The sequence below is a fragment of the Semicossyphus pulcher genome, unplaced genomic scaffold (assembly GCF_022749685.1).
Source record: "Semicossyphus pulcher isolate SPU_LCO1_2020_fin unplaced genomic scaffold, fSemPul1.0.p SCAF_24, whole genome shotgun sequence".
NCBI classification, from domain to species: domain Eukaryota; kingdom Metazoa; phylum Chordata; class Actinopteri; order Labriformes; family Labridae; genus Semicossyphus; species Semicossyphus pulcher.
Genome location: NW_027211698.1, coordinates 9892934 through 9909980, shown reverse-complemented (window position 1 = coordinate 9909980; position 17047 = coordinate 9892934). Strand labels below are relative to the sequence as shown.

The following is a 17047-nucleotide window of genomic DNA, read 5'->3' as shown; positions in this document are numbered from 1 at the left end:
TACAATGCTGTATCGTATATCATCTCTACAGTCACAGGCCGAGGACCGTGCATCAGGTTGTGGGAGCGTTTCACAGGCCGCCTGAGCCGGGCTGGCCAATGTAGAATTACAAAAGATTGAAGTAATTTCAAGCAACAGAAAGGCAAATAATTTGACAGACAAGAGTAGCAATTAGGATTAAAATCCCCCCGCTGTTAGCTTCTTTTTCTTTCAAAAGTGCTTCCAAAAACTATAAAATGTCCCACTGCTTAAATTAGGATTTCAATTTGCGGCTGAGGGTGACAGTTAATTGAAAGCCTGATAATAGAGGCTGGGGAGGAGCATGGGAGAAGGAGAGTCAGAAATACTGCGGGAAGGATGGTATAAGAGAGGACAGAAGAGGTGAATGGAGAGGAAGGCTGAGCGAGGGATCGATATAAAGCAAGCAGGAAAACAAAGAGGAAGAGTAAAAAGAGAGAAGAAGGTAAAGGAAGAAGCGGAGAGAGAGAAAGTCAAAGCGGAAAAAAGCAGCTCTTGGCCCCAGGGCCGGCGAACAGCAGTTGCCATCGCAACGTGTTACCCACGACCCACTTCAGCGGTAGCGTAGTCCTCGCACACGCACACACATGCACTGATGTAGAGTGATGTAACCTCAATCCAAACCTGAAGATTGGTGCTAAACGGTCTGCAATTTGAACCAGAAATGTAAGAGATGAAAGTAGAGACGGGAAGTGGGGATGGATCAGGGTGTAAGGAAGCGAATTTTGGGAAGTAGGTCAAACAGATTTTACATCAAAGACAGAAGATCGCCGTATTCTATCCATTGCAAGAACTTAAAGAGTTAATAATACAAGAGATACACAACAAACTGAACTGCATCCAGCTTGATTTCTGTTCGTCATGTCTAAAACGCCCGCAGCATATTCTGATTATGCGCTCGAATAATTCAATCATCAGCGTATCTATTTATGTGTAAATTGCACCTTTTCTTGTGCAGTAGATCTCAACATTTCCACTCTGATACAGATAAACCTGCTTTATTTTTTAAGTATTTTTGGGAAGAAGCCACAACGCTAATATATAACCTTACGTAGCCGTTGTGGGGAAGTTCCTAGCTAAAAGTCTGAAGGTTCTCAGTCATCAAGGAAGTGGTCATTTGAAGCCTAGTCCAAAAGGCAACTGGTTGAAGTTCTTGAAGACGTTTCACCTTCCGAAAGGCTTCTTCAGTTCTCACCTGACGGGTGTACGGCGCTAAAAATATAAGCCTCTGTAGGTCATTAGCATGCTAATAGATGTTGTAACCAACAGTCAGCGTTCAAACCAGCCAGAGAAGACCACTAGTTTGAAAGAGGTGTTAAGGAAGCCATCTATAGCCCTTTTTACACTGCCAGTTCACGGCAGGATTATTACGCCTCTGTGAACTCTTCTATGTAGAACGCACAGAGGCGGAACAGTGGGGCGAAGTTGTTCCGCCTCTGAGCCGGCATTGGAAGAAGTAACAGAGGCGAAACGTCGTCTGTGTAAACTGCAGAGCCGGCAGGGTCAAACAGCGCTGTGTATGTGTTGTTGTGGCGGCTTTACGCCGGCGTTGCGTGGTCCAATGTAAAATGGCAAAGGTTGCATGATGGCGGAGCTTCGTTACGGCGCCGAGGCGGAACCGCAGTGTATAAAAGGGCTTCTGTTAAGCTTGAAAAACCATCCCTTAACAGAGGTGGTGGCTGAAGACTCCACCCGTCACCCTCTAACAATGCAGTTTGTATTCTCTGCCTAAACAGCTGAAACCACCCTCACGTGAACCCAATGACCCACCAACACCGGAGTGGTTAACAACAACTGATATTAGGCCTGGGTTAACCACTGACCCTTGATTACACATCTATTAGCATGCTAATGACCTACAGAGGCTTATAGTTCTAGCTCCATCCACCAGTCAGTGTACAACTGAAGAAGCGTTTTGTTTGAGAGGTGAAACGTCTTCAAGAACTTCGACCGAGTCGAGTTGCCTTTTGGATTTAGCTTCGAATTTCTTAGCTAAAACTTGCTTATTTACATGTCCAAACAATATGTAGCAACATTAGCATTCTATGGGACTCTTTGGGGTTTCTGTAAACATGTTGAATGTAAGTCTGCTTTTGGCTCTAATTTTGGTCTCCACCAACTACTAAAGATAATATCTTGCTCTGAAGATGTTTTGTTTAGCTTGTCGCTCACTTTAACTGTCTTTGTATGGTTCTGAGGAAGTATCGTACAGCGGGATTTATACCAGTTATTTTGTTGGAAAACTACACAAATTACAGCCACAAAACAGTAAATTTGAAGCTGTTAAAGCCAAAACTTCAACTCCTTTTACATTAAAGCGATTTCCTCCACTGTTTAAATAAATACATTGTTTTCGCAGCTTTGAGTTTAGGCAGCAAACCACCAAGAAACACTTTTCCAAAACACATTTTTTATTTTCCACACAGTCAATACAAAACCTCCATTTGGTTTTGTTCATTTTTCGTGACATTCATATTTCTTGTCTTCTTACTGCAGAATGTTTCAGGCTCTTTGATTGGTTGAACGAGGTGTAACGCAGACTAGAAATAGCTGTAATCAGAACTTGTCACCGATTGTTGACGTCCTTTGTGATTATGCTCCTCTTCCTGTCAATCACCTGACACCCACGCCGTGATGTAATCCCTCAAACACGTCGCCTCACTGTCCTGTTGTCACGAGGATATTTAAGATTCTAAGTAGATAGTTACTGAGATAACTGTTACATTCTCTCTTTTATTTTCTTTCTGCCGTGCCTATAAAGCAGATTTAAATGCTTCTGTTAGAAGAGACATCAACTGCCCTCATAGTCAATCATTTTCTATAACTATATAACTCAGTGGCACAGCATGATTATCGCCAACTGCTCGTACGCACAGTGCATCTGCCAGGAATAACGGCGTTAATAAAGCTTTGTGAATATTTCAGCGGCCGGTCTGGTCCCTGCCTGCGGCTGTATTCCAATTTAGAAGCGCTGTATTCATTATGGGGCAATTTCCTCACAGTGCATTATGGGTACATTTCCCACAAGAGTTGAGGAAGACCTGCGAGAGAAAAGGGTGTGGGAAAGTGTAGGAGAAAGAGGTGGAAGGGGGATGGAGGAAAAAGAAGCCCCAGCTGTTTGATGGCAGCAAACTTGAGCCACAGCAACACAAACACACAAACTCGTAACTTCAGCCTGGGAGATTTCCGTCTTTCCACTTGAGTTGCAGGATGAAATGCTCCTCTGAGCTTTTATGAGAACATCAAAACCGCATCGTCCTGAAGTCAAGAACAAAGCTGTGTTTCCTTCAGGGATAATTCCTTTTTTTCAGCTCTTATTTTTGTAGCTTTTCTCCTTGTTTGTCAGCTGTGACACCACTAAAAATAATCATTACATCAGAAACGTAGAGTTTACCAGAACAATCACCAACAGTTCAATTATTTAGTTTCCATTAACTCAAATTAACCAACTTTTTTACAGCTAATACAGAGTGACCACAGCCCTCTGTGACTTATTACATGTGATGCATTCAGGCACAGTATTGGGTGAAGGTTGTCAGAATTTGTCAATGTTAACAGCCGAATATAAAATCAGTGTAATTATACTCATAACACCAAGAATGATACACGTAGAATCAACACGTATGAAGTTTCACTTTCGTTTCCTCACTTTCATATCACCACTTTCGTTTCCTCTCTTTCGTTTCCTCACTTTCGTTTCCTCACTTTCGTAACGCCACTTTCATTTCCTCATTTTTGTAACGCAACTTTTGTAACGCGACTTTTGTAACACAACTTTTGTAACGCAACTTTTGTTTCCTCACTTTCGTAACACGACTTTCGTTTCCTCTCTTTCGTAACGGATCTTTTGTTTCCTCACTTTCATTTCCTCACTTTCATTTCCTCACTTTCATTTCCTCACTTTCGTAACGTGACTTTCGTTTCCTCACTTTCGTATCGCCACTTTCGTAACGTCACTTTCATTTCCTCACTTTCATTTCCTCACTTTCGTAGCGCCACTTTCGTAACGCCACTTTCGTAACGCCACTTTCGTATTCCTCACTTTTGTATCGCCACATTCTTATTACCACATAGGTAACATCACTTTTGTAAAGCCACATTCGTATGCCTTACTTTCATATGGCCAATTTCTTAATGCCACTTAAATAACCCCCTCACTTACGCATCATTACGTATGCATCACCACTTTTCTATCGCCACTTTGGTATTCCTCACTTTTGTATCGCTGCTTTCGTAATGCCACTTACGTATCGCCACTTATGTTTCTGGAGTCATGTGATTCATGCACAAAGTCCAATGTTAGCTAACGTAATTATCTTAGCCTAAACTGCAATCCTTTCCCTACACCTATCTAAGTAGCATTAGTGCCTGTGTAAAGTGTCAACAGCCCATATGTAAAGAATGAACATAGTGTCATATGGATGAGAAGTACACCAATCTTAACACCGGCATTTTTGCTTGAAAAACAACTCAAAAAACTAGTTGATATTAATTTTCTTTCCAGTAAAAGTTTTAAATTATTTAACCTTTGTTTACCCTCACAGTCAGACCAACTTCTGCCAGCAGTTTGTTGGCATTAGCTCTTTGGATGTATGTGAAAATGTACCTTGTGCTGTTGGTAAATGTTCAGTTAGTATTCATGCAGCCAAAATCCAAAATTTTCATTTCCTGTTTATAAAAAAAATCCTCTCTTTAATACCTCTTTCCTCTTCTTAACACACATGCTTATCTCCTACGCAACACGTTATCAAAGCAAATATTTTCAGTAATCGGCTTGTTTGCGCCGTTGATCAAGAGGACACAATATGATAAGAGGATGACGCCCGTCCCCGTCACAAGTCCAATCCACAAACCATTTTTCTTTTTTTCCCCCCACTGTACATAAGTGACCCTAATCTTCTGTTTGAAAGAAAGCCTTGGCTGGTTTTGCAGCATTATGAATGCCACAAGGTCAGCATCTGGCCAGGCGTAATTGAGCATGATGGACTGTACGACTCTCAAATCCTGTTTTGGCGCACGGCTACGTGATCAATACTTTCATCCTGCTGATCTGCTGGATGTCGGTTCCCTCCATCCCTCTCTTTCTGGGGCCAATCGGGGCTAAACTCTGACAGCTGGCTGAGGGACTCAACTCCCAAGACACACACCAAACACACTGACCCATGTTGAATGCACAAAAAAAAAAGATACATACAGAAATACATACACAGATGGGGCGAGCATGAGAGTGGATGCTCACAGATGCAGAGAAACACACAAACTGTTCATCTGGTGCAAATTACAATCAGCTTGTTTGCATGTTTGCATTTGATCCACCACATTTGGCATCAACACTTCCAACCAGTGAATGCCAAAAACGATTACAAGCAAATTTATTTAAAAACAAAATAATTAATCAGAAAAGTTAAAAACACATGGATGATCAAAGTGATCATTGAAAACACGCTAATGATTACTAACACATGAAATATGACAGCACTTTTCTTCCACAAGGGAAATAAGATGAAGAAAAAAAAATGGAAACCAAATATTATGCTAAGGCTAAAAAAATAAAAGGTCAAAAAATAGAGCTAGTAAGTCCAAAATGGCTGCTAATGTTAGCAAATTAAAGATACCGTGGCTAACATTGGCAAATATGGGCAATATATGTTAGCCACCGGTAGCAAAATTGAGATATGTTGGCTTGTGTTGGACAACTTTATGAATATATGGTGGCTTGTGCTCGCAAACTTGAAATATAGTGGCAAATGAAGGTACATGATAGCAATATGTCATGTTAGTACACTCAAGATATGGCGGCTAATGTTAGGAAGCTTTAGATATGGCGGCTAATGTTGGCTTATGATAGCACATTTGGTGGCTAATGTTAGCAAACTGGACATGGTGCAGATTTTGGCTTATGTTAGCAAAATTTGGTGGCTAATGTTAGCAAACTGGATATGGTGCAAATTTTGGCTTATGTTGGCAATATTTGGTGGCTAATATTAGCAAACTTAAGATACTGTGTCTAATGTTGGCAAATATGGGCAATATATTGTAGCCACCATTAGCAAAATTGAGATATGTTGGCTTGTGTTGGTCAACTTTATGAATATATGGTTTCTTATGCTCGCAAACTTCAAATATGGTGGCAAATGAAGGCACATGATACCAATATGTCATGTAAGTACACAAGATATGGCGGCTAATGTTAGGAAGCTTTAGATATGGTGGCTAATGTTGGCTTATGATAGCACTATTTGGTGGCTAATGTTAGCAAACTTAAGATACTGTGTCTAATATCGGCAATATATTGTATATATATTGCCACCATTAGCAAAGTTGAGATATAATAGCTGTGTTGGCTAACTTTATGAAGATATGGTTGCTTATGCTCGAAAACGTGTGGCTAATGTTGTTATGTTAGCAAGATGTGGTAGCGAATGTTAGGAAGCTTGAGATATGGTGGCTAATGTTAGCAAACTTGATATGGTTCAAATTTTGTCTTGCTAGCGATATTTGGTGGCTAATGTTGGGAAACCTGAGATATGTTGGCTAATGATAGCAAGATATGTTGGTAAATGTCTAATGTTTACATGAGATTAGATATTGCTACTTAATTTACTGAACCAGTTTAGTTTGTAGTGTGCAATAACTGGACAAACAGAGAGGGTAAGTGGTCCACTGACCGCCTGCACAGTTTGACAACGCTCTAAACGGATCTCTCTTGTCTTTCATCTCCTCCTTGTCAGAGGCAGCGTCACCTGTCCTGAGCTGCCGTCTGCTGGCTCAGCGGAGCGGAGTGAAAGCCATTAGTTTGAGTTCTGTTCCACCAAAATATAAAATGGCCCTTCTGGCCAGAAGTGCCGTGCCATCTAACTAAATGGCTCAGCGGTTACGCAACCAACTTGGCTAACGTCACTTTCCCTGAGATGTCAAAGAAGTCGGTGGCCCTCCTCTGGCCCCTTTGCCTTCTCTCCACCCTCCTCCCCCCTGATGTGATTATGAAGATTCACTTACTTTCAGCCTCAGGGGCTCAGAGTTTATGTGTGTGTGTGGTTGGCACAAGGGTCCAACTGAGCGTGTACTCGTAATATGAGTAACTGCAGAGACTCCCATTAACTGTGATACAGATGCAATTTCTGTGAAAGCTGACATAGTTTGGTTTTACTCTGATAATTTATTTCAGAAATATGTAAAATAATCAACAAAAATAGACAAATTTCTTAAGGAGATTGGTGATGAATGCTAATATATGATTTGCTCTTTAACTTTCATGGTTGTAAACGAACCTTATATCATCATAAATGACAGAAAAACTGTTTCAAAGTGAAGCTTAACAGGCCTGCAGCTGAGACACAGAATGACCTACACTTCATAAAGGCCCAGTCATTTATCGATGGCATCCATGGCTAACGATGACGAGTGCTAATCGGCATCAGGCTCTTTATGGGCTGTGGATGAGAGGAGCAGATTGGGCATCAGTGGGTGATGGAGGAAGGCCAGAGGAGGTTGGCATCACTCAGGAACAAGGCATGCTGTGCCAACCTGCCACTTGCTGCTATTCATATACCCACTGCAGACGGGGGTACAAACATAGATGCATTGGTGGAGAGTGATGCATTCAGAATACAGTTTTGTTCTCTCTGGGGATGCACAGTTATTTTCACTTTGAATTCAGCTTTACATTTAATCTATAGAACACGAGATGATTTTTAAAACTGCCTGTAACCACTGCCTGCTGTCCAATTGGACGTCTTTAACTGTCGTGTTTTCTCACACCAGCTGTTCAAAATTCAAGTTATTAGATTTACGACATCAAGCAAAGAAAAAAACAAAACAAATCCTCACGTTTGAGAAGACAAATCCAGTGAAGATTTAATCAAAGAAAACTAGCAAGCAAGTCCACTACTGTGATGCTACAGTCTTATGTGGTCGAGTATTACATTACAGGTGGCAAACTTTACATGTGGTAGCAAATGTTAGCCCGTTTCCCTGAACTTAGTGGCTAAAGTTAGCTAATGTTAGCTTTAGATATGGTGGCTTATGGTAGTTCAAGTTAGCAAACTTTAGTAATGGTGGCTTATGTTAGCAAACTATTTATATGGGTGCTAATGTTTGCTAATTAAAGAGAACTGTATTAGCTATGTTAACTAAGTGAGTTAACTTTAGATATGATGGCTGATGCCAGCTAACGTAAGCAAAGTTTAATATGTTTAATGTTTAGTGGTTTAGGTTTAGTGGTGAATATTTGCTAATGTTAGCAAACTTCATATGAGGTGCCTAAATTACTAATGTGAGAAAATTTAAGATATGGTAGCTAATGCTAGCTAATGTAAGCAAAGTTAAGAATGGTTGCTATTGTTAGTTGATGTTGTCATACTTTGGATATTTTGGGTAATGTTTAATGTCAACAAACTTTAGATTTAGTGCAGATGTTTGCTAACGTTAGCAAACTTTAGATGTGGTGCCTAGATTAGTAATGTGAGAAAACTTTAGGTATGTTAGCTAATGTTAGCTAAGGTAGAGAAAGTTAAATATGGTTGCTATTGTTAGTTAATGTTAGCATACTTTGGATATGTTGGGTAATGTTTAATGTTAACAAACTTTTGGGCAATGGTTAATTTTAACAAACTTTAGATTTAGTGCAGATGTTTGCTAACGTTAGCAAACTTTAGATGTGGCAGCTAATGTGGGAAACCTTTAGATATGGTAGCTAATGTTATATAATCACAAATATAGGATATTACGGGTAATGTTTAATGTTATCAAACTTTAGATTTGGTGGCGAATGTTAGCAAACTTTAAATACAGTTGCTAGTGTAAGCTAAATTGTAAATTTCAGCCATAAGGACTAAGGTGTAACGTGCTAGCTTATTTTAGTAAAGTTTTGAGAACATTTGCTCTGTCACTGTCATTAATAAGCCAGTTTAGGCCAACTGACTTTATTACTCTTCTCCTTTTCTGCTATTGTTACACACATTTTAGCATTAGGGAACTGTTTTATAAGTTTTATATCACCCTCGTCTTACACAGGCATATTTTTGAAGTGGACGACACAGAATTACCCTACTTTATTTAATATGTGAAGTTGCTTTTTTATTTTAGCTATGTAAGCCATTTTTAAAGGATTTTCCCCAACTTTATCGGTATTTATAGAAAAAAGAGAGGCGGCAAAACCCAGCCATGCTTATTTCTGTTTGGTTTATGAACATGCAAGCAAAGAAAGCAGATTTAAATATAAATGGGACCACAGTGTGGGGACTGAGAGGGCTGAATAGGAACACAACGGCGTACCACACAGTCTCGCCCACACGTGTGCAGAAAATAGAGCTTCTCCTACGGTGCAAGCAAAGCACCGACACAGACATTCCCTTAAACCACTCCTGGTCATTGACACGTAAACAAATAAGAGCGCACACACCGACCCTGACACACACATACACGCGCAGATGGAGGCTGACAGCATGCTTTGGGCAAATGGCTTCAAATGAGGAACACATGAGCCTCTCGCTGTGTGACGGCTTTCACATGCTCCCACAACCTCACACACCTCCGGGGCAAGAGGAGAATAGGCGAAGGGTTTGTGTGCATAAGTGTGTGTGTGAAATAGAGATAAGCAGGGGAGGAAGGACAAGAAAGAAGAGCTAGAAAGCTAGAAAATAGAACAAATCTGCAGATTTGTAAGTGGGGAGCATGAGGGTTATCAATCTTTAAAGATGTAGACGTGATAAAAAACCACATAGTTGCACTTAAATCCTTTTCTGGTGGCATAAACCTGGTGTGTGGGAGCCTTTCTTTTCCTGATCCTACCATTGAAAAACTGTCATAAAGAGAGAAAACTAAAAAGAGGGAGACTTTCAGCCTTAGTGAGAGGTGGTTATGTGTAACAAATTCAAGTAGGAGATGGGTGCAGTAGGTCTGAGCATTTAAGAGTGTATGTGGGAGTGCGTGTAACGGAAAAGCAGCAGCACAATGCTAGTTTGTCCATGCTAAAAATGTCCAAATCACCTCCTATCACGGCCATTCTTTCTACCTGTGGTTAAATGCAGTGGTCCTGGATTACAGTTTGTCGACCAAGGCAGCTTTCTGATATCGCCCCATTTTTTTTTATCATACAACGGGGTCAGCTTCAGCGACACAGTCCAGCTGAGCTCAGGTTGAGGCCTCGAATCTAAAGGCCAAAATCTGTTTGATGATCAGGCGACAGGAGAGGAGCTGGACTCTCCTCCTGCTGGTGCTGACATTTAGTCCGTGTTTCTGATAAAAATATTGGACACGTTCCCTTCCATGCTCTCTTGACCTTCCAGTAGATCAAGCACAACTTATTTTATTATGGCACAAAACATCTTCATGGATCATTGTCGCTGTTGTGAAAGCATACAGCAAATATCAGAAGGTGACCTGTGGTGACTTCTGCTGCTTTTCTGAATGAACTTGTTGCCGGGGTTCAGTGTTGTTATGCGTTGTAATCCACTTTGCAGGCCACTGCTGCTGCAGTCACTCACTCATAAATCCTAAAATGCTTCTTCTCCACACTCCTTCAGCAGAAAAATACTCATCTATTCACTCAATTATTCATCTCTTGTGTGTGTGTTTTAACTTTTAGGGCTGAAAATTTGTGAAATTAAACACTTAATCAAAATGCTAATACTTTTCTTGCCCCATCACTTTGGTTTGGTTGATGCTGACGAACACAGTAGGTGATTCTAGTCATAGAAACAGTAGCCAACCTACTGATATGCAAAATCTATCCGGATCTTCCAATAAACGCAGGTATTTTCAAGTGAAATAAAGCTACGTTAGAGTGCTAGGTTATGGGAAGTGGTACTAAACTGTTGCATGTGTTGCAGTAACAGGAATAGTTTGACATTTCAGGAAATAGACTTGTTTGCGTTCTTGCTTAGATTTAGACGAGAAGATTGATACCACTCAAGTGTAGGTTAAATATGAAACTACACCCAGCAGTAAGTTAGCTTAGCTTAGCATTAGGCTGGAAGCTGCCTAAACCACATAAAAATTGATGTGTAAAAACGACAATCCACTATTTCTATGGACCAGTAACATTTTCTTTTGATGGCCTGGGAACTGTACCCAAACGTCACCTTTTCACCTTCACTTTATTTCCAGCTCCTTTAAATTTGTTAAATGTATGAACTCTCTAGCACAGAATCCACTCAGCTCAGGTCAGGTCAAACATCACAGATTTTTCTTGCAAAAAGCAACTTAAAAGCCTCATTAAGAGCGACTTCCTTTGTGCTCCAGAAGCTGCAGCGAGCTCTGCCCTTCCATGCAGAAAATTCAACAAAAACCTGCACCCCTCCAGACGATGATGTAATCTCTTACGGTTCTGATCTGAACATTATTACCAAAGGCGGGCGAGCCTGCGCTGCGTTATGTAAGAGCGGGCCCATACACACACACACGCACAGGGAAGGGTGGAAGGTGTGCGTGAACAGGCCAATCATTTACAACAAAGGGGCGGACAGACAGACGCAGAAAGAGGGACGTGAAATGCACTCAGGGACACTTGATGCCGCTTTAGGGAGTCACATTAAAGGTAAAAATAAAGTCACGTGGGAAGTGCTCGCTCGCTCTAATCAAACTGTCTCATACTAATGAAATCAGATGTGATTGCACCTCAGAGAGCATTGCTGATGTCTCGTTATCTGGAGCACAGTGTAACTCTACGCACATACAGATTAGAGATTATAGGACGCAATCAAGCAAAAAGATCAATCCATACTCACAAATACCACCAGGATTATAAACCCTGCCTGTATTCTGAGTTCATTCTCCGGTTTGTAATTACTCTCAGCTCAATGTCATGCAGAGACGTGGTGCAATCAAGAACACAATAACTTGATAACTGTATCCCCTGCTTCCAGTCTCCATGCTATGCTAATCTAAGCTAGCAGTCTCTATCAAAATCATACATGTGTAGCTCAAAGGGACTCTCTTCTGATATCTTTTCATGATATTTAATACTTTTCAGTCTAAAGATTTTGCTAATAATTGTGTCTAACACAAACAAGGTAGAATGTGATAGCTTAGCATAGCATAAAGACTGAAAGCAGAGGATACAGCTAGCTTAGATAACAGTCTCTGTCAAAATCATACATGTTGAGCTCAAACGGCTCAATATTGTGTCATAAAGTACAACATATAACATGGATGCTAGCTGCTGCCCCCTGCTTACCATTTTATGCTAAGCTAACTGTAGCTAAATTTTGAACAAACAGGTATGTGAGAGGTATCTATCTTCTCGTCTCATTCTCAGCAAGAAAACTGTGGAAACAAAATTTCCCAAAATGTCAAACTATTCCTGTCTTGTGGGGGGAAAAAATATTGACTGACTGAAACAGGAGTTTTGCCAATTGTATTTAAACATTTTAGAGTAATAAAAATCAACACGTGAGACCATAAAGGTAACTTTAATTTGGTTATTTAGGAGTAGTGATCAAGTTATATACTGAGCAAAATATTTTACAGTTAAAAAATGAACTTTGTAGGGAAGACTGTGTTGTTAAAGTTGTGTAGAACCTAATACCCTCGACTTTGTGCCTGTTTTGAATACTTGATGAGCCTCTTTTTGATCGTTAAATACAAAGTTTTTGACAAGTTGTGCTTTTGTTTCTTAATTCCATAACTTCCTACAGCTTTCTGTTGTATCGAAGCAGAAGAGGCAGCGCTGGCACACACCAACACAAGCTCCTTACATGGCAGCTCTTGCCTTCTTGCCCCCACTGTAAATCTTCAGCTTCTTAACGGATGCTATAAGCTGATGGTCACATTCCAGATGTCAAAGGCACACACAAATGATTACACCAACAAATAGGCCATCCTCCAATCTTGTCTATTTTGGTACTTTAGTGTGGGTGGTTTCGGTTGCGCAACATCACACCTGGAGCACATCAGTCCGGGCTGCAGAGGTGGAACTGGGTTATATTTTTGCTGCTTCAACATAAAATGGTGATTAAGGATGTCAGAGGGTTGATTGTTAAGTATAAAAATGGCCGCCCCTCCTGCTCAACTATCCTCAGGGTCTTCTAAGTCACTCGCCCGCTCTTTCAATTGAAGTTGCACGATGGACGCTGTCATTGGACGGTGGCCTGTGCGTAGCAGCACGCCTCAGGAGAGGGTGATGTAATGTCTTTTTAAAACATCATTGCTGAGGGACACCCTACTCTTCTGCCTGCACCTTACGTCATACACAGCCTGTGAACTAGCAGTGTTACTCCGGTGGGGTCCGAGAAGTGCTGAAGGAGCTACGATTAGGCTGACATTTGAAAGAGGAAGTGTGTGGGCGCTGAGGTCAGAAAAAGCTAAAAATCTGCTGAGAAAATTGTGACATTTTTTTAACAGGCAGCAGCTCAAAGTCACTTCAAATATCAATATTATCACACACTGAGCTTTTATTTGAACACCTGTTTGTATGAAAGAGCAGCAGAATGAGAAATGAAGTAGTGGAAACACTGAATAATGCTTTGAGTGGAGTGTAAAGCCCTCCAGGCCCGTACACTCTGACTTGGTGTCAACTATCCCGCTCTCAAACAGCCGACAGGCCAAAAGGCATCATGCCAGATTGCCACTGATTTGTGAATAAAAAGCTCATTCATTTTCCCATCCTTAATTTTCTGCTCCCTTATTCTACACCATCGTTATCTATATGCTACATCAGACAGCAGCCTGTTGTCAGGGTTGCTTCAGTCACATGACTGCCGTCCCCAAAGTGTAGGATTTGATTTTACTACCAAGCCACAATGAAAACACATCAGCCACATCCACTCTGCACGGGCGTTGCGTCCTCACACAGACACACCTACATTATTCACAGACTCAGAGAAGAGAGAGCAACAGTTTGGTTGGATAAAATCGTCGAATTTTTGGCTGGACTTTGGCGTGAACACTATTTACACTAATTTCTTGCTTAAGCATCGCTAAAACACGCTGAACTGTGGGTTTAAAGCGCATTTTTGTGCCGCCAAACTAATGATGACGTTACTATGTGACATAGTGCATCTTTAATAAAGCCTGATATGAATGTGTGCACCCTACACAGGCTCCATTTACACGTCTGAGCGGCGGGGTCGTAACTGTTGGACGCAAGCATCATTTTTGCGCCAAGTGCACCGTTGATCGTGTCTTTTGCAGCCTCCTGTCTCGCGCACACAAACACAGGCTTCTTATGTTGCAGCGGCGTCGACTAAATGACGCTCCTGTCAGATCAGACACCGAGCCTCTGAGGAGGGGAGTGGAGTGGAGGGGAGGGGAGGGGAGGGAGCTCGCCGATTAGAATCGAAGCGGGGCTGCGGCTGCTGCACACCTGAAACAATGCATCGTGCACAGAGCGCTGCGCCTCTTCATCAGCCGCTCATTAAGGCAGAAATAAGCTCATGATGGTGCAGCAACGCAAAAGCAAATTGGCATTAATGTATGCACCATAAAACCAGACCGTGCACGCTCCACGCTCCACAACCCATCCACCCGCCCACCCCCTTATTCTCCCCCATCAGCCTCCAAATCCCCTTTGAAGGCGCAAAATCACACAGAAAACGTCAAATTGCGCCTGGGATCGTGGGAATAATCTCGATCATCTGCAGCGGAGAGATTGTTTTCTTTATATAAATCGCCCTCGAATAGGTGAGAGGCCAAAGAGAGAGAAAAAAATCACCGCTATTGTGTCGCGCACAAGCGAGAAGCCATTGCAAGTAGGTTAAACCGCTCAGCCTGGCGCAGAGCGTCTCCAAAGAAAACACAGGAAAAACGCGCAAATGTCAGCGGCTGCTCGGGCGTACCTTTGCTCTCCTGCCCCTCTTCCTGAGTCTCCTCCGCGTTGGACTCCATGGCCGGCTTTGTCCCATCCATTATTTTAGCGTAATATAGTCTCCTTGTGGCACTTGTACCTCACAGTCTGTGGATGGTGGAGCCTGCTCTGGTGACTTGATGCTCTCTCTCTCTTTCTCTCGCTCGCTCGCTCTCTCTCGCGCGCGCCTCGTACACACCCTCCCTCCCCCTCCCATCCCTCTCTCTCTCTTTCTCTCTTCCCCCTATTAAAGCTTTGTACTGTCTCTTTATGTGAAATAACAATCCAGTTTCAAGATGCAAAGGCGCTGTCAGATTGGATTTATTTTGCACATGCGGATTAGCCCCCAAATGATGCCAGATAATGTATTTTGCTCCCTAAACCCTTCCTGACAGGGGAGAGAATTAAGTTTTAAAATACCTCTTTAATATCTGCTGGCGACAAATGATTGTCTTAAAGGGTCTCAAGATGCAAAGGTTAGATTTATGTTGCATATTAGACCCCAAGTGATGCCAAATTATGCATTTTGACCCCTTATAAACATTTTGCTGTGAAATACCTCTCAATTATCTCCCCTAGCAACACATGATTGTCTTACTTACTTCTTAAATATCGCTTGTGGTGATGCACGTTTGTCTTTCAGGGTCCCAAAATGCACGGGGACTGTCCGATTCTTTTTATCTTACACATGCAGATTAGCCCCCACATTTTGCCCCCGAAAGCCTGTCTTACAGTGGAGGCAATTATGCTCTTGTTTAAGATACTTCCTAATATCTTTCCTTGTAATTCATGATTGTCGTACAGGGTGAATTCATTTAGACCCTAAATGACCCCTAGAACCACTCTACCCCTCGGACCCCACAGGATCCGTCTCCGGCGCGTTCCGTCTGCGCCGCATTTCTAGTCCGTCAACGGCGCGGGCCCTCGCCCACAGGAAGCGTGTCTGGTCCGCAGCGCAGTGGAGCGCTGGCCCAAGCAGCTGGATTCGCGAGATCAGAAGATCGCGCGAGAATTGAGAAATCACGTGATAACATCAAAGTTAGCAGAGCAACACACAAACTACAGTTCAGTTTGCACATCCGAGGTTGATTATCCGCTCATTTGGAATCATTTCGTGATTGTTGTGCTTCTACCATGGAGGAGTACACTACTTCATTAAAAGTGTTCTTAGAGATTTCAGTGTGTTGATCTTAAAAAAAACGGGGAAAAACGGGAGTCTGTTTCGGTCTGAACAAGGTGTTTTATTTCGAAATGACCGGATGCTGTATGCTGTTTTCGTGTGTGACTTCCTGTTTGGAACGATCTGCTCTGTTCAGCTTGATGCGTGTTTGACGCGGCCTCCGTCAAAAATAGACCTGGCGCGTATCTTTAGCGGAGCAGAGCGGAGACACGCTTCTGGGACGCGCCGCAGTCCGTCTCCGGCGCGTCCCAGAAGCGTGCTGTGGAATTACGATCATTGACTTGAATGGCCGCGATCGACTCCGGAGGTCGCGGCGCAGACGGAACGCGCCGGAGACGGATCCTGTGGAATCGAAGGGTTACACAAATATCACTTTTTAAATATAATTTCTGGTGATGCGTTATTGTCTTACAGGGTCTCAATATGCAAAGCCCCCCACCCACCCATCCATTCCTTCAATATAAAATAAAAAAATAAAAAAATCGATAATGATGTCATCATTAAAATGCCTATTTAATCTCCCCATCTCATTCACGTTTTTATCGCACTACATGTCATGTAATTGTTTCCTCCGTCCCTTGATTTGCAATTAAAACCAACAGTTTTTTTTCATTCTTTGCGTCAGTAGGAGGATATAAGGACAAAATGTGCAGGAGATGTAAATATGCAAACTCATGGGTAACCATGCATGAACACACACACACACACTCAACCACACACTCGCCGCCCCCTCTCCATCTGGTGAGCCGAGAGTGAGGGAGGAGAGGATGGAAGGAGAGGAAGAGACCGAAAAAGAAGTGCGAGAGTGTAAGAAAGTGAGAATCTGGGCGAGAGCAGGGGAAATATTTTAGATTTTTAAGGTTTCCTCTGTCTCATCAAAATGGCCTGCGTGTGCAAAATTAAACACTCGTCATTGTTAATTTAACAGTTAAAGATATTTTAAGCATCCAATCAGCACTCGGCTGACAAATGGAGCTTGTGTGGGACGATGCTCACGCCGGTGAGCCTGTTGGAGCGAGACCCGACACTCATCTTCACCGCTGTCAGGATTATTCCCATTAGAA

The 17047-nt window shown here is 42.2% G+C and overlaps 1 protein-coding gene across 1 annotated transcript in view; it reads right to left on the bottom strand.

Moving 5' to 3' along the window:
• LOC138603395 (neuronal membrane glycoprotein M6-b-like) overlaps positions 1-14949 on the bottom strand; it is a 29071-nt gene extending 14122 nt beyond the window's left edge. The window contains exon 1 of the mRNA XM_069675147.1: positions 14796-14949. Within this exon, the coding sequence (XP_069531248.1) occupies positions 14796-14865 (70 nt within the window). The 5' untranslated portion in view covers positions 14866-14949. The remainder of the gene's footprint in view (positions 1-14795) is intronic.
• Between the last annotated feature and the right edge of the window lie 2098 nt (positions 14950-17047).